General features: G+C 39.4%; 2 protein-coding genes across 2 annotated transcripts; both read right to left on the bottom strand.

The window, feature by feature from the left end:
* LOC136257641 (mitogen-activated protein kinase kinase kinase 5-like) lies at positions 1-18,030 on the bottom strand. Its single transcript, XM_066050892.1, has 9 exons — positions 18,011-18,030; positions 11,042-11,198; positions 10,655-10,732; positions 10,291-10,385; positions 6,452-6,551; positions 5,949-6,030; positions 3,930-4,143; positions 3,697-3,753; positions 1-343 (listed from the first exon to the last, which is right to left on the bottom strand). Exons 2-6 carry the CDS (start codon positions 11,120-11,122, stop codon positions 6,022-6,024), a joined length of 363 nt encoding a protein of 120 aa, XP_065906964.1. The 5' UTR covers positions 11,123-11,198; positions 18,011-18,030; the 3' UTR covers positions 1-343; positions 3,697-3,753; positions 3,930-4,143; positions 5,949-6,021.
* Positions 18,031-18,111: 81 nt separating this feature from the next.
* Positions 18,112-23,674, bottom strand: LOC136259458 (mitogen-activated protein kinase kinase kinase 5-like). Its single transcript, XM_066052942.1, has 5 exons — positions 23,371-23,674; positions 20,635-20,750; positions 20,221-20,316; positions 19,555-19,727; positions 18,112-18,142 (listed from the first exon to the last, which is right to left on the bottom strand). The coding sequence occupies exons 1-5, from the start codon at positions 23,672-23,674 to the stop codon at positions 18,112-18,114; spliced, it is 720 nt and encodes a 239-aa protein (XP_065909014.1).
* Positions 23,675-24,401: the final 727 nt, after the last annotated feature.

The raw sequence follows: 24,401 nt of genomic DNA, 5'->3' as shown, positions 1-24,401 counted from the left end.
TTTACTAGTTATGAAATCTTGATTAATTTAGACAATTTTGTATGCATCATTACAAAACAAAAATCTATTGTTAAATATCATAGTTGATAATGTTTATACATTGATCAATTCCAGCTATACACAGCTAGCTGCATGGCACCTGGTTTATAAAAGTAGCACAGCACCAACTTGTCACTACAACTGTATGAAGGCAAATGGAAATAAGTAGACAATGTTGTCCCTCCTCCATCAATGGTTAAATCCCTCTTAGTCAGACAAGAGGGTCTCACTTGTAAGTCTTCCTGGTGAGTGATTGAGTCAATAGGGTTTTCCCTCCATCACGGTGGACACCAAATCATAAAACCTGTATGACATCACATTGCATAATAAAAGCAGCTAATGTAAATTACTCTAATATAATAGTCACCACTGGTTATCCCAATAAAACCCACATGGCCTTATATCGTGTCTGACTACATTTTACAAAATGGGCAAAACCAACTACACAATACCAGTTGAAACACAACCGTTTACACGTATTTAGTTGCACGGCTACTTTTTCCGCAAAGACACCAGTGCTTCTTCGGGTAAAACACCATCTCACTACAAGCGCTTACAACTTCCAGACACAACACTTTTTTGCATTCAGTAACCTAATCTGGCAGCTGCAATAAGTTGGCAACGAGTTACAAAGCATTGAACAGACATGGTGAATAATAGCAAGGTGGTTTTGACGTGTGGTACAAATTTGTTTTTAGCCATAGTAGTTTTTCACTAATTAATTTAATTAGCTAGACAAAAGCCTAAACTTGATAATTTTGCTTTAAAATGTTGTGCACTCTGGTTGCTGTTCACATATACAGTAATTGTTCACAATAGTATTTTAACACATTTTAAATCAAAACCAGTCATTAGGTAGGGACTCCTTGTACCAGAATATTGCTGCCACTACTCCGAGTTAGGGGTTTAGAAAACCCGGACCGGACCGGGTCAACTTCTTCAAGTAAGCCAATTCACACAATAGCTATAACATACAATTCACACAATAGCTAGCTATAACATACACTCTTCACCTTGTAGCCACTCTGCCAAGAAAATAATTAGCTAGCTACGATGGCTCAGACTGCAACAGCGATCGCGCACGAAACTTCATCCACGATAAAACAACCTAACTAAGCTACTTTCTACTACATTTCACTACACAATCGCTACAAAGCTCTTTTTGCTGTACTCAACTGTTACACACACTAGTGACCGCCCGAATTTATTAGAATCGTGATATACAAAGTGAAAGGAACTAAGATAACAGCAAACCTTCGAATTTATGATGTAAAGGAATGGTCATGGATGACTGGTTAAACTAAGAAAGGTAAGCTAGTGCCCATGCAGGGTAGCTTTATAGAGATTTCTGGAGTAGTAAGGTTTTGTTCTATTTAAAGCTTACCTTGACATGCAGCAAATACTCCATTACTCATTCATCACTACCGAACTAAATTCAGAGGTTTGCTGTTATCTTAGTTCCTTTCACTTTGTATATCACGATTCTAATAAATCCAGGCGGTCACTAGTGTGTATAACCATAACAGTTGAGTACAAGAGAAAGGGCTTCAGTGTAACTTTGTAGCGATTGTGTAGTGAAATGTAGTAGAAAGTATTTTAATAGCTTAGTTAGGTTGTTTTATCGTGGATGAAGTTTCGTGCGCGATCGCTGTTGCAGTCTGAGCCATCGTAGCTAGCTAATTATGTTCTTGGGCAGAGTGGCTACAAGGTGAAGAGTGTATTTTATAGCTAGCTAGCTATTGCGTGAATTGTATGTTACAGCTATTGTGTGAATTGGCTTACTTGAAGAAGTTGACCTGGTCCGGTCCGGTCTGGTTTTTTTTTGTTTTTTTTTTTCCCGGGGTGCCTGCACCCCTTGCCACCACCCCCAGCACCAGATGGTAAAAGTGCTGGACAAAAAGACTGTAAACTCAAAAAAATCAATGAGATGGCAACACTTGGCCTTCCGAAATAGCAAGGTCAAGTGCTCCAATGGTCACAGGGCTGCCACGGTGTGACCTTGCTCCACGCAAGCAGGTCACTGCTGACCTGAGCAAAGAAAAGCTGGTGGAACATCTAATCCATGACACAACACTGCTGTAAGATTGGCCCAGGTCAGCAGTTAACCCATGACACAACACTGCTGTAAGATTGGCCCCGGTCCGGTCTGGTCCTAGTCTGGTGACAGCCGCATTCAATACCTGTGCAGATGGAATGCAATTATAATTTGAAAATGCTCGCGAATCACGTGTACAATATTCTTTTTAATTAATTAACCCGATCTTTCATTGTCAGTGGAGTTGCAACAACAACTAAAAAAGAAGTCGCATCTAACAAGCAGTTATACACTCGGGGAAGACAAGCATAGTACAAACTTTTCCCGTAGCCTGTGGGAAGAATAGCGAATACATCACTCCCCAAAACGAATTCCATTATAACGTCTCTTTGTTCTGGTTTCAGGAAGAATACCCTAGTGATAATGCTGCAGATTCAGCAGTAGCCGATCTGTACAAACGGAAGTCATAGTGGCCTAAATTGGAAATCACGTCATAGAATGTTGTTAATTGGTCGCTAAGCGATCTGATTGGACGCACCAATTTTCCGTAAGGCTGGCACAGGTACTGAATGCGGCTGTCACCAGACCCTCGCGCTACGCGCGCGGGTCGGCTACGCCAGACTAGTCCGGTCCGGTTAAACCCCCCTCCGAGTTAGCTGGAGGTGAAACTTCAAAGTTCCATGTCCTTTGTGGAAACAACAGTGATCCAACAATTTACAATTATCACGGTTTTCCAAGTTCTTGCAATGTAAAGTGTCATGCATTGTACAAGCATGTGCAGTGCTCCCGATAAGAATTCTTAAGCACCAGGACAAAATGTTCCAAACTTTTCCAGACAAATTTATACTTTGCATGGACACAAGTGACCTATAACACTGCAGCCTGTAGTAAGCATTCTCTAATGTAAGGTACTCTGGCTGTAGGCATTCCCTTTGTTGTGCTGAGGATAGACATGCTTTTATGTGCTGAGACACTATTACAAGTGATTTTGTGAGGTTTCTGTACAGCAGAAGGGCTGGCATTGGTACATTAGTGGTCACTCTCTTGGGTGGCTTGAATGTTTAATCTCCTAGCAACCAAGAGACAGCTATTAGTAGTAAAGTAAAAAGTAAACCAAATATGCACACCCTGGGCTTTTGGGGCTCCTTTGATATGACATTATGTCCTGCCAAATACAATTATGGTCAGACATTGGCTAATTTGTCCGACCATTATTGGGAGCACTGCATGTGCGTGTGCAGTTGTTCAACAGCGGATTTTCAGTGATGACTACTGATTCACAGGACTTTAGGCATGCCTATGCATACATTACAGGTGTAGTTATGTACATTTAAAGAACTGTGCATACTGACACAATATTAGCACATGATGCTTTGCATTGCTAGAACTTGGAAAACTGCAGTAACAAGGTATAGCAATTTAACAACTACAAAAATTATGCGAAGATACTGTAGCTACATTAATTTTGTGGATTGAAACAAAAATTATCACAACAGTCCCAACTACATTCCAAACTGGAAATGGAAGAACACTCCTGGCCTAGCATACAATAAAAGCATTTCCTAAATCCTGCATACAATTCCAGTGTACCAACAAATTTAGTAAAAACCTGTAAAACCTACCTTTGTCATCTTCAACCATTCTGCTCCTCTGGTCTCTTTATCGTCAAAGTCCTAGCCCTATAATAGTTTCAAAGTTCATCAAAGATACTGACATTATCACCAGATGACTGTATACTACGTACTATATAGCTGCACATATTGTAGTATTATCAAATGAGGTCAGATGAAAAAATCTAAAATCCAATCAAGGAATGGGTAGCTACAAAGAAAGCTCACAACACCGACCAACTTACCAAGGCTATAATATATTATTATCAGTGATAAGTGTAGCCAAGTCCTTGCTATTTCAAAAGGCCCACTCCCAATAGCAAAGTTATATGACGCTGTAGCTGGTATGACCAGATCCCAGCAGTTTATTCTGACAGTCCTAACAAACTGGGGCTGAAGTTTAGCATACAAAGAGATTATCCTGCCAATCTTAATGAAAGGGTATACTGTGCTGCTGATCTAAAGGGATCAAGACACATGGTAGTGTGTCGTGCGGCCCAAGAAGCCGGCGCGCCACACCATGAGTATATTAACAGGAAGAAAGTAAACGCGATTTTCATACCTTTGTAGCTCTGTGATTCCTTATCCGATTGAAACCAAAGTTGCTACAGAAGTGCCGGCTAGGTAGGGGAGTCTACATTCCAAATTTGAAGAAAATCGCTCCATCCATTTCCGAGATATGAGCGGCCAAAGTTAGAGTTTTGTTCTTTGTTTTTTCTTGATCTACTTCTTTTCGCACACTTTACAAAATCTGCTGTAAAAAAACGACTGCATGCTCCAATCGGGCTGAAATTTGGCACACTTAAAGGGCTCATTAAGGCAAATCTCAGTACCAAGTTTGGTAGGAATCTGATGCACATTCATGGAGTTATGACCAATTATTCGCATAAAATAAGGCCGAAGGTCTGTCACGCCCACAGAGTAAACCGCTTGAAGGAATGAGCTGAAAATTGCTATGTAGATGGAATAACTATCGTAGGAGTGCCTTTTTGTGGTTTGAAAGGAATCCAGTTAAAGGCCATCGAGACATGACACAAAACCCAACCTGTGTCACAATTACACGATTGATTTTTATGAATAAAAACTATTAGTTTTCATGCCTACCAGGCAAACCGCTTAGAGCAGTGAGCTGAAAATCGGTGTGTAGCTGGAATAATTAACATAGAACGTCCTTGCAGTAGTACAGAAGAAACGGATTACAAACCACTGAGTTATGATTCCAAAGCCAACTACGTGTAGCTTATGCGAGATTGAGATACTGTAATAGAACAGTCACCGTAATAGAGCATTCAGCTACGTTTATAACTTACTCCATTACAGAATTATATGACATTGCAAGTTATTCTGTAGGGAGTTCAGCCACAAATAGTTAATCTTATAGACAATTCAGCTACAAACAAGTCACCCTGTAGAGAGTTCAGCTACAAATACGCTGCTGTAGAGATTCAGCACATTGTAAGTCGTACTGAAGAGAATTCAGCTATAAACAAGTCACCTTGTAGAGAATTCAGCTACAAACAAGTCACTGCGTAAAGGGTTCAGCTACAAAAAAAGCTACCCAGTAGAGAGTTCGTCTAGATCAGCTACAAACAAGTTACTTTATGCAATGTTCAGCTACAAGTAAGTCACTCTGCAGAGAGTTCAGCTACAAACAAGTCACTCTGTAGTACAAACAAGTCACCATGTAGCTGGAGAGTTCAGCAACCAATCAAACAAACCACTCTGTAAAGAGTTCAGCTATACAAACATGTTGTAACTCTATAGAGAAAGTCCTGTAGAGAGTTCAATTACAAACAGATAACCCTATAGAGAGTTCAGCTAGAAACAAGTCACCGTGTAGAGAGATCAGCTAGAAACAACTCATCCAGAGATCAGCTACAAAGAAACCATCCTGTAGAGAGTTCAATCACAAACAGAAATCCCTATAGAGAGTTCAGCTAGAAACAAGTCACCGTGTAGAGAGATCAGCTAGAAACAAGTCATCCAGTGATCAGCTAGAAACAAGTCACCCTGTAGAGAGATCAGCTGGAAACAAGTCACCCTGTAGAGGTATCAGTTATACTGATGTCATTTTGTGGGAAAACATTTTTTCTGCTATCATTTTAGTAAGCATTTTAGTGGGAGGGATTAAAAAAAACTTACTAATTAAAGGGCGTGACACCCATTTCACTCGCGAGTATTCAACCCAAACGAAATGGGATGAATACTCACAAGCATACAACAATTTAAGTTGATGTGCTTATAGTCCCCCATAAGGGTCTCACTTGTAAGTCTTCCTGGTGAGTGACTGAGTCAATAGGGGCTTTCCCTCCTTCACTCATCATAGTGGACACCAGATCATAGAACCTGTGATATCATCAAATGTGTAATGACAGAATTAGGGACACAGAATTACCCTACTTGAAATATGGTACATGCAATTTACAATGACTTGCATGACCTCCTAAACATGCATGTTATTAGTCTATTGTACTAGTCATGTTTCATGTAACATGCAGGGAATTGGGATGCTTTTCCAGCATGTATGAGATTTACGTACATCAAAGATGCATCAATTAGTTAGAGCATTCACTGTACGTAGCTGCCTTTGATTTCAGGTTAAAACTTTGAAACCATTTACTGAAGCGTGATTATGATCAGTTTTCTCACCACATATTGAGGGCTTTTAAAGAGGGAGTGTTCTGTTTTGTACACAAAATTCTCACACAGTATTATGTACTTATTTGTTAACAACTTTCCACAATCCACTACATGATTTACAGCTCACCTCTGGACTTGAGAAGGTGGAGGAGAAGAACACTTGAAAGTCTTCAGCAAAATGATGTAACACATAGAGGAACACACTACGAGTATCTTTCTGATATATGCTGTATGGGGAGATGATATGAGTTATGTATTTACATGATAGTCATGTGTGTACAAAACCAACAGAGAAGGGAAAGTATAAACAATTTCTAAACATCAATTCAATGAAACTGTCAAAGTTTCTGCAGGCCACCTTGCACATACGTATGTGAACAGCACCAATCAAGTTGGCATTATGGCAACTATGAGCCTTTTTGTAATTGGGACATTTCTTAGTAACAGTACTACAGGGAAATTGCAAGTCTCAAACTGAATTTTCACCATCAGTGCAACCACTTATGTGTGCATAATAGTCAGTTGTGACCTAATTTTAGAAAACCGTCGATATATGCACATTTATCAAAATTCGTTTTATTGGTTCTTTGTTGTCTACAGAGATAGAGGAATGGATTGGCTATGTTTCAGCTTCATAAGATAAGCAGTGTGGGAAATACAGCAGTAGACATCCGGACGAGTGAATGAATCAATATGTACAGAAGACATTGAGAAATAATCTACAGGCACATACATAAAAGGCGTATGGAGTTGAATCTTTGCTCATTGTATTAGCCATGAATTTGTGCATCCTCCAAGGTATAGGTTTTGTCAAATATATTCTTCTGTGATCCGGAAGGATGGCAAATTCATTGAAGAAAAATCGTCGTAAATTCTTTCGTCACTGCAATGTAAACAAATGTCCGTAACTCAGAAACCCACCTGTATATGAAGATGAAACAAGGATTTTTGAACTCCCTATGAATAGGGGAACACGATGATGCTCAGGATTTATTTACTGGAGTGTCAGTTCACCAACCAGCAAGGTGATAAAACTTGCATATTTTTTTTCTGTAGCTAACATTTTTTACCCATTGTTTTTGAATGCATTTTATTACAAAAGTACTCTTGTGCGTATATCGACGGTTTTCTAAAATTAGGTCACAATTGTTGAATACGTACTGTAGCATTCGGTGCTTATACGTAATTTGCTGTTATTAATCAACCCTTTGATGACTGAGAGGTACTACTGTGGCTTTCACACACATGTGTACGACACAGACACAGACAAACATCTCTTAGCAAGCTCATTCGTTAGTACTCTTCATTGTACAACAAAGCTGTTTACATACATGTAGATATATATTCACAAAACAACTCTTAGATATTTTTTTTCCAGGGAGATTAAAATTTAAAATTATTCAAACACACACACACACACACAAAAAAGCATATAGTTCATCAGTCAGAAAGAGGAAGCTTTCCCTCACTCACAGCAAGAGAAAAGTCAGTGAGATCTTTATGAGGCTGACCAGCAGCAGAACGACTTCCACGAAGACAAATGATAGCCGAACGTAGAAGGGAAAAAGATAATCTGCAGCGAATAAAGGTGATCAATTATATTGTTGATTCTTCTTTGTAGCAAGGAATGAGGCTAATCTTTTGTAGGTGGTTTCTGCAGGCTTGCTCATTCCTCCCAAAGCTGAAAACACAAGAGGTGTGAATGATGCCCTTTCAATTTCACGCACATGTTGTTCGTAAGTCCTATGCTTTTCTCGATCATGAGACCGAAAGCAACTGGCAAGAGAATTGCAGCGATTTGTGTTGGCCAATGGATTAAAAACATGAACATCAAAATAAGCTTGCTGATGACGAACACCCCAGAATCCCTGAGCTCCCTAAACAACTCTTAGATATCACACTGTGGATGGACATTCAGTCATACTTGGAACAAATTGTTCAGGTTTTATGTAGACAGACAGCCTTTTCTAACTGCCATGCTGGGATCTTTTTGAAAATCTGACTGCCCATTATTGATTTGAACCCATCTTGATGATAACTGCATTATATTCCACATTGATGTACATCCAAAGTCAAGCTGAACAACTGAATATCCCAACACCATGTGTAACATTTAATCAGCCATTGTGACTCAAAGCAGTTGAAATAGCTAATACAAGCAAGATCTTGCCGGCTTGATCGTTCTGCCCTGATGCTATAAACCCGATTTAAACATGCTATAACTTTCTTCATATGTTAAACCAGCCAATGCACCTATCCTGAAAAGTGTATGCCCCTACAAGCACGGGAACATGGGTAAATGATTCCTTCGCGCACTATTTCGCATAACATTACGTAATCACCTGTTCATCTATGGTGTGTTTCTAGCATACTAAAAAGATTTTTGAAACGATAACCATGTAGTCTACACAAGAGAAGGATAGCAAAAGGCAGGAGGTAAGTTATGAGATTGTAGTGCAACTTTTCTATAAGGCAGGCTTTTAGGCCATGTGTGTGTTTGCGCATGCGTAGTTGTAAAGCACCTAAAAACCAGCCTTAATGTATTTTGCTTCAATTATAAGAAGACTAGCAGTGTTTATTGTATTGTAAGGAACATTACGACACCGTCTGCTAGTGTTAGAATGTCCTCACAAAACTGACAGTCCGATTTTTACTAGTTATAGCTTTATAAGACTCTTGTGGTTACCGTTGTGTAAACAGAAACTGCATAATCAAATTCCTTAGACAATAGCAAACAATATTATATATAGTTTTATGGTAATTCATTTTACAGTTTGTGAAATATACAGAATAACATTGTCCTTGAAAATTTTGGTGGTAAAAATTTTAATAAGGAATAAAAAAATTTCCCCAAAGTGGTTTTTGGTGGACTTTGAATATGTCATTCTGAAAAAAACTCTGCTTCTTTTGATACCAAATTTTCTTCTATACCAATTACTTCAAGGTCCAACCCTTCAACAGCCAGACTACATGTGTAGGTATCAAAGGTGTACCGATATGTGACTGGATCTGCAAAAACCCCGACACAATAGTGCATTTTTCGAATTCCTGTTTATTAAATATTTATGATCTACTTAGCCAAGTGTCCCTCTGGCAAAGATTCAGCCTTATATGCCAATAACTTTCGGAGTTACAGCCCTACAAAGTAGCAACAACAGAAAAATCTATTTGTACAGCAAGTATAGGGAAAGTAAATTACAGATGCTTACTAAAATGGTTGTAACCTACGAACGGATTAAAGTACTAGGCTGAAATTTTCACCATCATGTTTGCCACGGATAGGGGAATCGATTACTGGGTAAGTTTGTTCTATTATCTCCTTTCTTCACTACATACAAAGAAATTTGTGAAGAAAAATCGATCACATACAATCATTTCGATGTGATGTAAACAAATGCTCATAACTTGCCTATCCTTGGGTCTACTGCAATGAAACAAGCAGTTTCCAACTCCTCTTGAGTAGGCAAATAAGATGATATCTAGGTTTTTATTGTTAGTACCTTCCTTCACTTAAGAAAAAGAGGTGTTCAAAATAATTTATGCATTTTTTTTCAATAACACGCAAATATTTCACTTATTGTTTCCAATGTTTTATACTGTAAATTTAGGCTTGCGTGATTGTCGGGTTTTCGCAAATCCGGTCACATGTGACTGACTGTTAGCTGATACACTTATAAAATAATATTACCAAGCCAATAAACAAAGCTGATGCAATATGGTAGCATAGAAGTTTTCTCTAACAATTTGCACTCTAAATTCAGACAGTAGAGGACTTTAATCAACAAACAAGTGTTGCTACAATAAAGGCTATATCAGCCATGTTATTGCATATTGGTACTGAATCAGCAACTTGTGTAAAACAAGCAGCAGCTACTGATATACATTTATGGGAACCCATGCTCCTATAACTGATCTGATTATTGGCACACTTCTAGTAGGTACACTCACACTGACGGACAGACAGACCTGATATTCTGCAGGTTATTGAAGGGAAACTTCCACTCATGGATCGCACCAGACTTATTATCTTCAGGTGGAGCATAGTGCCACAAATCTATTCTCTACAAGTAGTACAATGAATAACTGAGTTATATGTGATTGTACTATTAGAGTAATTGACATACATGTGAACAAACCAGTAGCATAACTAGTAGTGTTATCCCTAAACATACACATCTCGTCTACAGCACATTCTAAACTATAATTTAATCTGTTTGTGGTCATACTAGCTGGCATAGTGCCACAAGTGAAGTTACAAAGCCACAAAAAACACTTTGATATGAAGGAGCTGTACCAGTGATGTATGTACGTATCATACTGGGTTACTTACAGCATCAGTGAAGTAGTCAGCACTATGGATACTGATGTAGGATGGTTGATATTGTTTATCTGGCTCCAATAGCAACACCTGAAGAATGTGTAGTGTGAAGATAGTCAACACTGAATATTATAGATGAATACAGTACAGCAAAAACACAATACATGGTCATGGTTTAAGGATAAGGAGAAGACCCTTCCAGAAGGACATGTACAAGCTTCAAACTTGTCACTTATGAAGTGATGCACTGAGGGTGAATCAGAAGTAGCTATTAAATGCAGATGGCAACTGACATACGTAACAGCCACACATGCACACCACGGAAATGCATACAAACAATGTGGACAAACACACATACAGACACACAATACAAGCAGACATATGGACAGACACACATACAGGGAACTGTGTTCCAGATGACTCCTGTTTGATGGCTTCAATGAAGAACTCCATCCAGAAGCCAAACAATCTCTTCTCCATACTAACCACTTCTTCTTCACTAGTAACACGGAACTTACTGATCAACTGAATGTTGTTAACTGTTGACTTCAAGTACCTGTAAAGTACATGTTTAGAACAGTACAAACCTGTATACTGTAGGTACTCTTTATAAAGGCCCACTTTATTCCACGGACTGGACTGGACTCGCGGACTGAGCTAGCTGGAAACAGCTTTTAAACAATAATCCAGGAATTATCCATCTCTTGCAACACTGGAGACACCACTATCGAACTACAACTGTGCTGCTACTGGCTCTTCCTTACAAGTCATGACACTAGCGCGTGCACTAATCAATTAGAATACACTTACGAAAGACGTGTATTCGCAGTGATAAAGCGTGACAGAGGCTATCGTTGTAGCGTACATATTTTCCTTTGTTGCTTTAGTACTTAACACTAGCGTTAGGGTTGTAATGATGAGCCAGATTATTTGCATAGCCCCATCACCTTGCCTGGTGGTGCCACCTAGCTACCCGCTAAGAGTAATTACTGGCTCATCTCTAGAACTGTAACACTAGTGCTAAAGCAACAAAGGAAAACATCTACATTACAAGAATAGCCTCTATCATGCTGTATCACTGCTAGTACACATGTATCGTAAGTGTATTCTAATTAATTAGTGCATGAGCTAGTGTCATGACTTGCAAAGAAGAGCCAGCAGCAGCACAGTTGTAGCTCGATAGTGGTGTCTCCATTGTTGCAAGAGATGGATAATTCCTGAACTATTGTTTAAAAGCTGTTTCCAGCTCAGTCCGCAAGTCCAGTCTAGCACAGTCCAGTCCAGTTCGTGGAATAAAGTAGGCCCTTTATAAAGTAGCTAGACATCAAACCACCACTGCATGAGTTGGAATTTAGCTCCCTACTTCCCAGAGATTTAGTGAGTTGGAAAACGTCCACAGCAGAGTACAACAAAATACAATTGTTTGCCCATAAGGAAAACAATCCTTGACCTCTGCTCAGACAGGTCCTCCAGTTAAACGTAACATATATCAGTGGTCAAGAGTGGACATGTCACAACTCCATCAGATGACAGAGAATTTATGCTCCATTTTTCTTACTGATTATTATTCTCCATCTACTCCAATCAATAGTTTATGGGAAGAGTTTAAGAATGTATGTCATAAGTGCCTTAGCACAATTCCAACTAAACAAATAACATCTAGTGCCAAGAAACCGTGGATTAATCGTCATATCAGATCTTTATCTCGTCGTAAACATCGATTGTACAAGCGTGCTCGCCAATCTGGTTTGTCATTAGATTGGTTACAGTATAACCTAATTAAAAAGGAGTCACAACAGCAATGTCGAAGAGCATATAATAATTATATTTATAATCTGGCCGGACAAGGAAGATCAGTTTCAAAGAAATTGTGGTCGTTTATCAAATCACAAAGGAATGATCACTGTGGTGTGGCAACTCTACAGGATGATGGAATTGTTTTTAGTGACCCACAAGGCAAGGCAGATTTAATCAATGAGGTTTTTACCACGGTCTTCACAAGTGAGGACACATCAACGGTGCCTGTTCTAGATGGCACACCATACCCAGAAATGCCTCCCATAGACATCAGTACAGAGGGCATTATTCATCTTTTAGAGAATCTTGATACATCTAAAGCTCCTGGCCCTGATAAGGTTCCAACTAGACTTCTAAAGGAACTTGCTTTTGAGTTTGGACCCATCTTATCTGTGATTTACAAGGCATCATTGGAACAAGGTCAATTACCTCATGATTGGAAGAATGCAAATGTGGTTCCAATATATAAGAAAGACGATAGGTCTTGCCCATTGAATTATCGGCCGGTTTCCCTAACATGCATATGCTGTAAAGTGTTCGAGCATATTATTAGTTCTAACATTTATAAACACCTGGAGGATAATAATATCTTATGCAATAATCAGAGTGGTTTTAGAAAGGGTCACTCTTGTGAAACCCAACTTCTATCAACTGTGGATGACTTTCTACAGAATCTGAATTCAGGCTTGCAAACTGATGTGCTGTTCCTAGATTTTAAGAAAGCGTTCGATAAAGTTCCACACCAACGTCTGTGTCATAAGTTATCACATTATGGGATTCGTAACAATACCCTCAATTGGATTCAGAATTTTCTGACAAATAGAACTCAACAAGTGATTATAAATGGATATAGCAGTAGCCCTAGTAATGTGATGTCTGGAGTCCCTCAGGGGACGGTCTTAGGGCCATTATTATTCCTCTGCTATATCAACGATCTACCCGGTAATGTTAAATCATCTGTTAGGCTTTATGCTGATGACGTGTTACTCTATCGAGCAATACATTCTGCTGCAGATCATGATATTTTACAACAAGACCTGCATTCACTAACACAATGGGCAAAAACATGGCAAATGACGTTTAATTTATCCAAATGTGAGCTACTGCGCATTACAAACAAACAAAACCCCTCAAGGTATTGTTATCATATGGATGGTGAGGAGGTGAGATCAGTGCCTAATGCAAAGTATTTGGGAGTTATTCTGGATGAGCATTTAACATTTAATGAACATATTAAGAAAATTGTTAATAAAGCAAACCAAGTTAGGGGTTTTTTACAAAGAAACATTAGTTCTTGCCCAGCTAGGGTGAAAGAAGCCTGTTATATATCTATGGTGAGACCAGTTGTTGAATATTCTAGTGTTGTGTGGTCACCTTTTACAAATAAAAACATAAACTTAGTTGAGTCGGTGCAGCGTAGAGCCGCAAGATTTGTGACTGGTGATTATGGTTTTATGTCTAGTGTCACAGGGATGTTAAACTCACTTGGATGGACATCTTTGGAGTGTAGGCGAGAAATCTCACGGGTTATCATGCTTTTTAAAATATTACATAATGAAACATCCATTTCCAGTTACCACCTTCCTATGCCAATAACCACATGTACAAGAGGGCACTCTTACAGATTCAGACAGGTATCAGCCCACTTAAACATTTATTTGCACTCTTTTTCCCCTGCCACTATCAAAATATGGAACAGCCTCCCAGCTACTGCAATTGAAGCAACCAATGTAGATGACTTTCAGAAAAGGATTGTAGACTATTTTTGTATTAATCCAGCTATATAGTCTAAAATGTTGTACATTTTGTTTTCTTGCATGTATCTGTGCTTTATACTCCCTAATGGAGGTCTGCACAGTATTAATAATAAATAAATAAATAAATAACTACGTAATAGGTTTGTAGGTAAACTGGCCACCAAAGAGGTATTGTAGCAACGCAGCTCCTGGTCTCTTGACAGCAATAAATGTTTTGCTTTGTTGGTGATAGCCATATTACTGAGAAATAAGTGTGTAGAGGGGAGGTGGAGTTTAACAGCATTAGAAACATGTACAGAGTAAGAGACAGGGGTATATTAACAATGTATAGAGCGTTTTTTTATTTTATTTTATTTAATGCTTTATGGTGAAAAGTGACACCAAAGGTCTGATGGTAACTTGCACCATCAGCCTGCCTAAGTACAAAATTATCTACAATTATACAATGTTATGTTGATTAATTATAAATGTTTGAAGTTTGTGACTGGAGGTCTGGATTGATGACAGGTTCTGCAAGGACAAAGGAAGTGAAAGGTACAGTTGTTGCTCTCGTCAAAATTCATTAGAAAGTGATTCCATAAGAATGATTTAAGCTTAGATTTGAGAGTAAAATATGATGTGTTTATATCCATTATTGGCATGGCATTCCACAAAGATGGTAACCGATGGAAATAAGAATGTCGAGCTGTGTTGTTAAGGTGATGAGGTATCAAGAGTTTATTGCTTGCTCCAGCCCTAGTAGTAGAAGAGTTTTCATTTCCATGGTAACGAATAATGACGTAAAGGGCACACCTACGGTCGCCATATTGTTGAACCACGTTGCGGTAGTGATTGTTGTTTTTACAGCGTTTGTATTGTGAATACAATGGTTAACTGTGCTATTGTTGGCTGTTCTAGTGACAGTAGCAAGCATGGAAGGAACAATTGCTCGTTTCACAAGCTACCAACCATAATCAAGCACCAAGGACCTCAAATGGTGGAAATAACGACGGAAAGGAGAAGAGTTTGGTTATCAGTCATCTCTAGAGACGATTTGCCATGTTTAGAAAATGTTTATGTTTGCAGTAATCATTTTGAAAGCGGTAAGTGCTACAAATGTGCACAAGTATCAGAGGAAGATACTGGCTGTGTGTTTGTTAATGATGCCATCATGGTACTCAAACTGATCAAGGAGTGTTATGTCACAGTAAAATGGTGCAAACAACTCCACCTCAGACTTGTGATGTTGGGGTTCAGACAGATGACTAGAATTTTTTCAATGAGAAGGTTTTTTTGTCAGATGATTCCAAGGTACATTACTACACTGGGCTGACCAAGTGCGCACTGCTGCTGTCAACATTTGAGTTTGTGATGAAGCCCTTTTGTAATGGAGAGAAACGAGCATTCTACTGGCGTTCATTCCTCATAGTTCTTTTAAAGTTGAGGCTTAATCTGGGACTGCAAGACCTAGCATATAGATTGAATGTATCACTAGCTACTGTGTCACGTTCATTCCATGCAACACTAGAGGTTATGATGGTACGTTTGCAGTGGCTTATAAAATGGCCAGAGAAGGAGCAGCTGTGGAAAACTATGCCAAACTGCTTTCGTGCCTGCTGTGGAACTAAGGTAGTGGCAATTGTGGACTGTTATGAGATAAAGATTGAAACACCATCTCATTTAGTAGCTTAGTCAGCAACATGGTAGCAATATAAATATGCTAACACTGCTAAAGTGTTCATCTCAATGTGTCCACAAGGAGTAACTACCTTTGTTTCATGTACCTGGGGAGGAAGAGTTAAGTGATAAACACTTGACTGTCAACTGTGGCTTTCTTTCAAAATTATTGCTGGGAGACATTGGCCTTGCTGACCGCAGTTTTGACATTGATGAGGATGTTGCCAGAATGCAGGCAACTTTACAAATACCCGCATTCACACGTAGATGTGTGCAGTTGCCTCCACAAGATCTTGAGAAAACTCACCAACTGGCAAATGTCTGTATACACATTGAGAGAGTGATAGGTGCTACGAGGCAGAGATACTCTATTTTGATGAGTTGTATCTCCATAGACTTTGTGAAACCTAAGGCAGATGGAGAAAAAGCTACTACAGACAAAATTATAATTATTTGTTCGGCATTAAATAATTTATGTAGTAAATCTGTAGTTCCTAATAATTAATTTCATTACATGACAAATACTGTAACTGTACATTAATATAATAACATTATTTCTTTTGCTTCTTCTGTGTAAATTGAAGCAACTTACGACAGTTTGCACAATACCACTTGTTGGCACGTGGAGGATTCTTCAAGATTAAGGCATGAGAGGTGGAACCATTGACTATTCTCACAATCATCATGGTCACATCCAACCATCTCACCACCCTTGTCTTCCTTGCAGTAAGTGTAAGTATCACTAACAGCTGAAGCTGCTGCAGTCTGTGCTGGTATAACTTGTTCTTGAGAATTCCATTTTGCCAGCAGTTCTGGAAGAATACATAATTCAAAAAAATGAGAACTTTTGTCAACTATGTCTTTGATCAGGTGTTCATCTTGAAATATTCTCTGGATTGAGATGCTTGCATTACCATCACGAAAAGTTGCAACTACAAAATCAGCAGAACACACAAAGAGCTGAGTCTGTACTTGATAGTAGTACATGTGTGTTTTCAAAAGGTTACCATCATCTTGAATGTAGGGAGCTGATGATGGTTCAACATCACGAACGCAATAAGGGCACTTGACTTCCAGTACTCTTATTCCAGTGCAGCATTCACACTGGATATTACCATCCGGAATAACCCCAATGAAGGGATATGTGATGCTAATAATAAGCCCACTTTCCTTGTAAACAAAGCCAGAGTGAACATCTTTCATGATGTCTACATATGCTGACCTTGCTGAGGTCTTGTGTTCACACCCCCACTTAGTAGCCTTAGAGGAGAAATTATTTATCTCTGGATAACAAATTCGTCAAATCAGGCAATGAGTCATTGTATAAATGTGCTCCCCTTTTCCTGTTGCAGCTAATAGAACCTTTAGGCTTCGTAAATGTTATGTCCATTATTCGAGTATAAGGTATCATTTCCACTAAGCGCAGCTCCTTCCACACACAACCTATCTGTGTACAAGTTGTGGAAACCCGTGATGCCGATTCAAGATAAAATAAAATAGCTGCAACATGGGAACAAACTTCACCAAGGCCTGCCATACAGGTGCAGTGACCTGCCTCAACTGTGCCATCATGCTCACATGTCACCCAAGTGTTCACTGGTGGATCATTAGCACGCTGGGAGTGTCTTAACTATAGTACATATAAGTGAAGTGATTGCACGTGTAGCTAAAATTTACCTTTGCTACTGCAGCAAACTTTTTGTCAAATCGTTTTGAACCCAGGTAGTTCACGAATAAGTACTTGTACACATCAAGACTTTTATGAGCTTTAAACCGTTGTGAAGTACAAAAGCTGGGTCCCAGGACCAAGTAGTTGAAGATATCTGTGTTCGTGACCGGTGGAAAAATGCCTTTCATCAATTCAGAGAGTGGAATCAAATTCGGGTCTTGAATTCCAGATAGCTCCTTGAGGTACCTCCTCTTATTACTGATAGACAACTCCCGAGCAGTCACTTAATGGCAATTCATCAGCCGCCATATCCGTAATCACGATCCAGTTCTGGTTCAACAATATGGCGACCGTGGGTGTGCCCTATACGTCATCATTCGTTACCATGGAAATGAAAACGCTCTATAAGAAAATATTCTGTGCAAGACAGTCACACACTCCCTGTACATTATTTACACTGACCATTCTGGAGTTTCAACTTGAACATACACAGAGCAGCTTGGTTGGTCTTAGTATAGTTCTCAGCTAGTACACTGATCTCAAAGAATGTGGCTACTATCCAGTAGTCTTGTTGGGACTCCAGGTCTCCTTTACGACCAATCAGAGTGTTCAGGGTCATTCCTGTGAGGTGAACAACAAGTGTATGTATTATAGTATAATAATATGACAGGAAGTATTAGAGAACTAAAGGGAAAGCCTTTTATGTAATCAGATAAGGTGTTATAGTTTAATCCTGAGGCATTACAAACACCACCTCTGAGGCCACTGGTGTTATATGCTATGGTAAAGTTTCAGCTTGACATAGCAATGACTTTGGGAGTTACAGCCTCACAAAGTAGCAACTACAGATTTGTACAGCAAGTACATATATGAAAAATAAATTACAGGTGCTCATTACAATGATTGTAACTTACTAGCAGAATGACACATGTTGAAATTTGTACCATTGTGTTCGTCATGAGTAGGGGAATCGATTAATGGGTAAGCTTATGCTTGTATCACCTTTCTTCACTACATACAAAGGCAAAATTAGTGAAGAAAGATTGAATGTGTACTATCATTTTGAGTCTTCGATGTGTCGTAAACAACCTCCCATAACTTCTGCATCCTTGCAACGAAACAAAAATTTTCGAACTCCTTTTGAGTAGGCGAATAAGATGATATCTCAAGGTTTATATTGTTAGCGCCTTTCTTCATTAAGAACAAAGCGTTCAAAAATTTATGATAAAAAAAAAAACCTCACCCACATATGCTTTACACTGTAAACGTTAGGCTTGCACGATTGTGTCAGGTTTTCTCAGACCCAGTCTGGGAAAATCGGTCTTATCGCCTATTTAAAAGTATCAAGAAATGCTGGTTTTCAACATTCAGTGTGTTGTAGCTCACCAATTGTTTAAGTTGTGTGTACCAAAATTTCACATGTTTTACACCAATTTCTTACACTGTACCTTTCAGAGTGTAGCCAACTAAGTTTCCTGCCATTTTAGATAGTTTTAAAACCGTGGTTGATTGTAACAGGCAAGCTCCAGGTGGGGGCCCTGGAGGAGGAGAAGATTGAGGCTGTTTAAAAATTGATAAGGAAAGAGTAGGGATGAAATAGACCAAGTTATGGACCATTCAGGTATCAAAACTGGCTAAAAAGAAAGAAAATTCTCCGCAGCGTCGTTATTCAATACCACGGAGCTGTACAGCCACAACCAAAGCTCCATTAAGGCCCCACACTGCATGTACGGATTGCTACTGGGCTTGGGAAAAGCAGCCAGCAAAAGCAGACCACTCAAGTCTAGTTGATTTTGGTAGTGAAATTAGATAGTTTGTTCATGTAGCTTTGTGTTCTTGGTGAAAAATCGAAACTACTGACATGGGTGATAAGACTGGTTTTCCCAGACCCAGTCAAATACGTATAAGAATGAGATTTATATTTTATACCCAGCTTTTAAACCTTAGTCTATAACTGACCTTAATGTTCATATGAGGTCAGTATTGAGGTACACATGTACACTACAAGGTTAGTACTACACTCACATACTTACCAGTGTATAGCCTTGTCCCTACACTCATTGTCAATATAGTCAGACTCCACAAACTTGTCCTTGTAAATTCTACCACACAAACACAAGACGTCTGATACATGATTCTCCTGATGTTTTAACTGTTCCTCCATCACAGATAGGGCATGGTCCTTGTCTCCCGGATTGTTACATCTACAACAGTGAGAGTGTGCATGATACACTTGTAGTTGTGGGTAATGGATTTTCATGGTGTACACAGAAGACAATGACCATTTCAACAACAAGTTTATTTGGTAATATATTTCTGTATCATAACACATATAGTACACATTTACATAACTACATTAATGGAGTTATGTACAGTTGGTGTTGAGAGAGAAGGACAGTAAGATGTGGTACATAGAGAGGTACAATCACATCCGATGGCTATAGATAAACCATCTTTACAAACATGTTATTATAAAACATTGTGACTGTACTATAAGAGTCTAGTATTACATCATTCCAATAGAGCACACAAGTATACCAAATTGTTCAGTGGCTTTTCAAGTGCTACATCCCGAAATAATTATTTATATTTTGAGTGAAGGAAAAGAAGACAAAGATGCAAAATTTCCTTCCTCTCTCCTATGACAAAGTTACCTCCTTAGGTTCTCATTTCTGTTGTGCTACAATATCTACATAACTGTTGAGGGCGAAGGCATACCACATTTGTATGGGAGGTTTCTGCATCTGTTCATGATTTGGTAACTTATCCACTAACTCTATCATTGACTCATAGTCCTGTACATAATACACAAGTACATATGATGATGATCAAATAGTCTCTACATGATATAATGGAACCATACACTATTGGTAATATCAGTATAATCAGATGATGGTGACGATAATCAGATTTTGGTAACGAAATGCTATAATAATTGCTCTGATGCCTTAAGATTACAATGTTACACTTTCTCCTTTAAATTTTAGCGAGGCATGAAACAGGTCCAGCACATGTGTACTGTTAGGCATAGCATGCTTACACAATGATTACTACACAAACACACCAACCCACCCAGCCACACGCACACGTGCACAAGCACACATACACTATACCTGGATGTCTCTATAAGACAACAACAGGTTTAAGATGATCTCAGCAGTGAAGAGATGAGGATCTTCATCAATCATACCCCTTAACTGCTTCAGCTCGAATATTAGAGAAAATCGCTCTGAGCCAGACCAGAACAGGAAGTACAATATAATACTTAAAGCACCGCCTTGCTTGTGTGTACGAAAAATACAGTACTCGGGGGGTGTCTCGAGGCAAATACAGCACTCGGCTTCGCCTCGTGCTGTATTAGCCTCTCGACACAACCCCTCGTACTGTATTTTCCGTACACACGTGTGGCGGTGCTTTAACTCTAACTTGAAGTACACACATGACTTGACACATGCAGGTTTTCAACAGGTCACCATATAAAATGTAGCAGTAAGAGTTCATAATATTATAATATTATGAACTCTTGGTAGCAGCTTAATTAGTATAGAGAATGTGTATATTGCCATCATTGCATTTTGTGAAACTGACTCAGTAGTTTGCATCCCTATAAATGTTCAGCCTCAGTCTCTCAGCAGTCAGAGTGGTTTAGTTTTTAATGAGCTATGGCAGGAATTGCAGCCAAGAAAGTAAAGAAATGGAAGACTCCCGCTGTACTTCAGCATTATGATGAAGTTCCAGAAGTATTACCAGATGGCGATTTCAAGCCAAAATGCAAGTACTGTGGTAAAGAAATAACAGGGTCTACTGGGGTCACAACAAATTACTGCTCCAGCAGGGTCTATAATCCAGCTAAGCATTGGAGGGAAAATCAGAAGAAGTATCCATTTTTAGCAATGCTAGCCAAAGATGTTCTTGGAGTACCATCATCCTCAGCTCCTGTAGAGTGGTTATTTAGCATTGCTGCCATTTACTCCAGAGAGATGTTGGCTCACTGATAAAAGATTTGAACAGTTAATGTTTATCAGATGCAATCATGCACACACATCACAATGAAGGTTTTACTACGTAATAGTACGTATATACAACATAGCTTCAACTGTCAAATGTACTTATACTTGTACTTAAGTACTTGTATTGTACTTAAGTACTTCTTGTAGATAAGATGCTGTACGTACTTGTACTTGTGAAGGTTTCAAAGTACTCATACTTGTACTTAAGTATTTTGAAACGTACTTGACCCAAGCCTGGTCGCTCCCTTACCTATAAACCTCAGTGTAAGGACTATTTTGTTAACAGCACTTACCATCATTTGGTTAGAATACAGCAATATTTTTGACATACAGTAGTGGACAAAAAAAAATTTCCGTTCTGTTGTCGTTCCGTGCAATAAATGGCTAAGACAACGCTTTCAGAACAGAATAAAAATGCTAGAAAATATAACTTTTAGAAAAGGAGACATTATTAGAGCTAGCAGAATCCTGACTGGTTTTGCTTTTGGCACATGATAGCTTCATAGCAATAAACCTGAGATTAAAATTAGTCTAGCAATTGTACTAACCTTCTGTAGGCGATATCACAGTTCTGTTATTCCGCTTAGTGTTATATTGGCTTGTTTAAAGCTGATACGAATGTTTAACTGCCAACTAGCTTCCATCCCAGACTCCTCAGAGCATCGTAGCAACGATTTTGCTGGCCAGTGGTGCACAGTATTATTCATCGTCTCGAATAACTTAGCAATGGCTTGTACACTCTGTTTACAAATTTCACAAACACTTCGAAAACGGTAAGACTAATGCTAATCTATGATATATTTCTATACACTTTAACTCACTTTTATCGATGGAACACTGTTAATCGATAGTCTCGTGCCCATACCGCTTTTTTTTCTTTTTGTGTGGGGGCGGAGAAAAAAGGGTCTGGTGGATCTCCAATACCTTTTTTGTGCAGCCGGATCTACAACTTTTGGGGATCGTTGATTAGTGGTGATGAGTAGCAAAGGCTTGTTAACGAAGCGACAATAGGAAATACGGCGCGTGTGCCCAAGGATGCAGCCTTGCCAAGCAAACGCGCGCCTTATTTCCTATTGTTGCTTCGTTAACAGGCCTTTACTATTCATCACCACTAATCAACGATCCCCAAAAGTTGTAGATCCGGCTGCACAAAAAAGGTATTGGCGACCTTTTTTTCTCCGCCCCCACACACACACACAAAAAAAAAGCGGTCTGGGTACGAGACTAGCTAATCTCGCTGTTAATTAAGTAACCGAATTTCCCTCCCACATCATACCCATACCACATACCATACCCCCTTATACACCACTACCCTTCCCCAGCCATATTTCTCTGTGGGGCTGTGCCACCACAATTGCCACCACAATGGTTGGCTAACATAGAGGCACAAAGAAGGCTGTGATAGTTTTTAAGATACAATCCAATATTCCTTGACATTTCTAGGCGACTTTCCAGGCTGTCTTTCATGTAACCATCTTGGCATTTGCACTTTTCCATCACCCATGCCTCTTAAAAATCCGATCTGGGACTTGAGCATTCGCCGCAGCAGTGGCACCCTCTGACCTCATACTGTGCAGGCCAAGCTCCTGGGCTGGGAAACTCAAAGCTACTACCTTTATGAGAAACAGACTGCGTAAACAACTGTAGCTTATTTTCTCTAAATTTTGAAGCCTTTCACCATTCTTCGTTTTTAGGATTGCCCGGAATAGAAACCTCTCATCTCCCAATGTCATCTCTACTCTGTGCAGGTATAGCTTTCAAGCCTAGATACTGGGCATGTTTTTGACCTGGTTCTGGAAAGCACCGCTTCATCCTCTTGTCTCAATTGGTCATTCTTACTTCGGAGGATATGGATGGTCATCACATCTCCAACGATTGAAAAATCACAAGGCCGTAGCTCCACTAGTTCACTGAACCGTAGAAATGCAGCATAGCCCAGTAAACATGCGGTCCCAAGCCTCATATCAGAAAGTGACCCCGGCTGATCTGCATCTGCTAACATTGCCTCAACCATTTCAATTGTGAGTGGCTCCTTCTTCACCACTGGCTTTGCTAGGGTACGTTGCAAGCCACCCAATATTGCTTTCACCAACGGATGGGCTGATGGTGAGGCTAATCCAGAAGTAGAGTGGATCCAGGCCATTGCATTGCAGGCTTCTTAGGCAGCTGATTTGGAAGCTGACTGCTATCTAATGTATTGCAAGTACAAGATAAAAACTCATGTGGCCTAGCTGGGATTGGTTGCAACTTGTGAGCCTGTACCCATCTCTTCCATCTTTTGAATGCACCAATGCATTTTTTAACAGTGCTATCAGCCCGACTATGCAACACTGTATCTGGCAACCTGCTACTGTAGCAAGGTATTTTAACTCTGGGTCTTCTATTTCATTGATCAACTTAAAGCACCCGTGTGTTAATATACCTACAGAACAAAATGTCATGCACACATTGTCTTGAGAAGAAAACAGTTATCTAGTCTGCCACACCCCTGCGAACCTTTGCCTTTCCCCAGATCTCAACACTGATTTGAGTTTAAGCTGTGACCAACACAACACTGTAGCTATGAACCGTGACCAACACAGCACTGCAAATAAACCAATGAACTGTGACCAACACAGCATTGTACCTCTGATTTATGACAAACACATCATAGTAATCCATTGAACTGTGACTAATACAGTATTGCAAATGAACTGTGACCAACACAGTATTGCACCCCTGAACTGTGCTGTGTCAGTCACAGTCCAGAAGTACCAACACAGTGTTGTATTTCTGGACTGTGACCAACACAGTGTTGCAACTCTGAACTGTGACTGACACAGCACTGTACATCTGAACTGTGACAAACACAGCACTACACCTCTCAGCTG

The sequence above is a fragment of the Dysidea avara genome, chromosome 6, assembly GCF_963678975.1.
Source record: "Dysidea avara chromosome 6, odDysAvar1.4, whole genome shotgun sequence".
Taxonomy (NCBI): Eukaryota; Metazoa; Porifera; class Demospongiae; order Dictyoceratida; family Dysideidae; genus Dysidea; species Dysidea avara.
This window is presented reverse-complemented; position numbering and strand designations above follow the sequence as displayed.

What these genes read in the sequence shown, in the direction of transcription:
- LOC136257641 (XM_066050892.1), bottom strand. Translation starts at nt 11,122, where the DNA reads ATGGAGAAGAGATTGTTTGGCTTCTGGATGGAGTTCTTCATTGAAGCC. An exon ending in CTGACTACTTCACTGATGCT is followed by an intron (nt 10,386 to 10,654) that starts GTAAGTAACCCA and finishes TACTACTTGTAG; the next exon opens with AGAATAGATTTGTGGCACTA. An exon ending in AATAACCTGCAGAATATCAG is followed by an intron (nt 6,552 to 10,290) that starts GTCTGTCTGTCC and finishes CTCCCCATACAG; the next exon opens with CATATATCAGAAAGATACTC.
- LOC136259458 (XM_066052942.1), bottom strand. Translation starts at nt 23,674, where the DNA reads ATGGCCTGGATCCACTCTACTTCTGGATTAGCCTCACCATCAGCCCAT. An exon ending in TGTCTTATAGAGACATCCAG is followed by an intron (nt 20,317 to 20,634) that starts GTATAGTGTATG and finishes TATTATGTACAG; the next exon opens with GACTATGAGTCAATGATAGA. An exon ending in GGTATGCCTTCGCCCTCAAC is followed by an intron (nt 19,728 to 20,220) that starts AGTTATGTAGAT and finishes TCTCACTGTTGT; the next exon opens with AGATGTAACAATCCGGGAGA.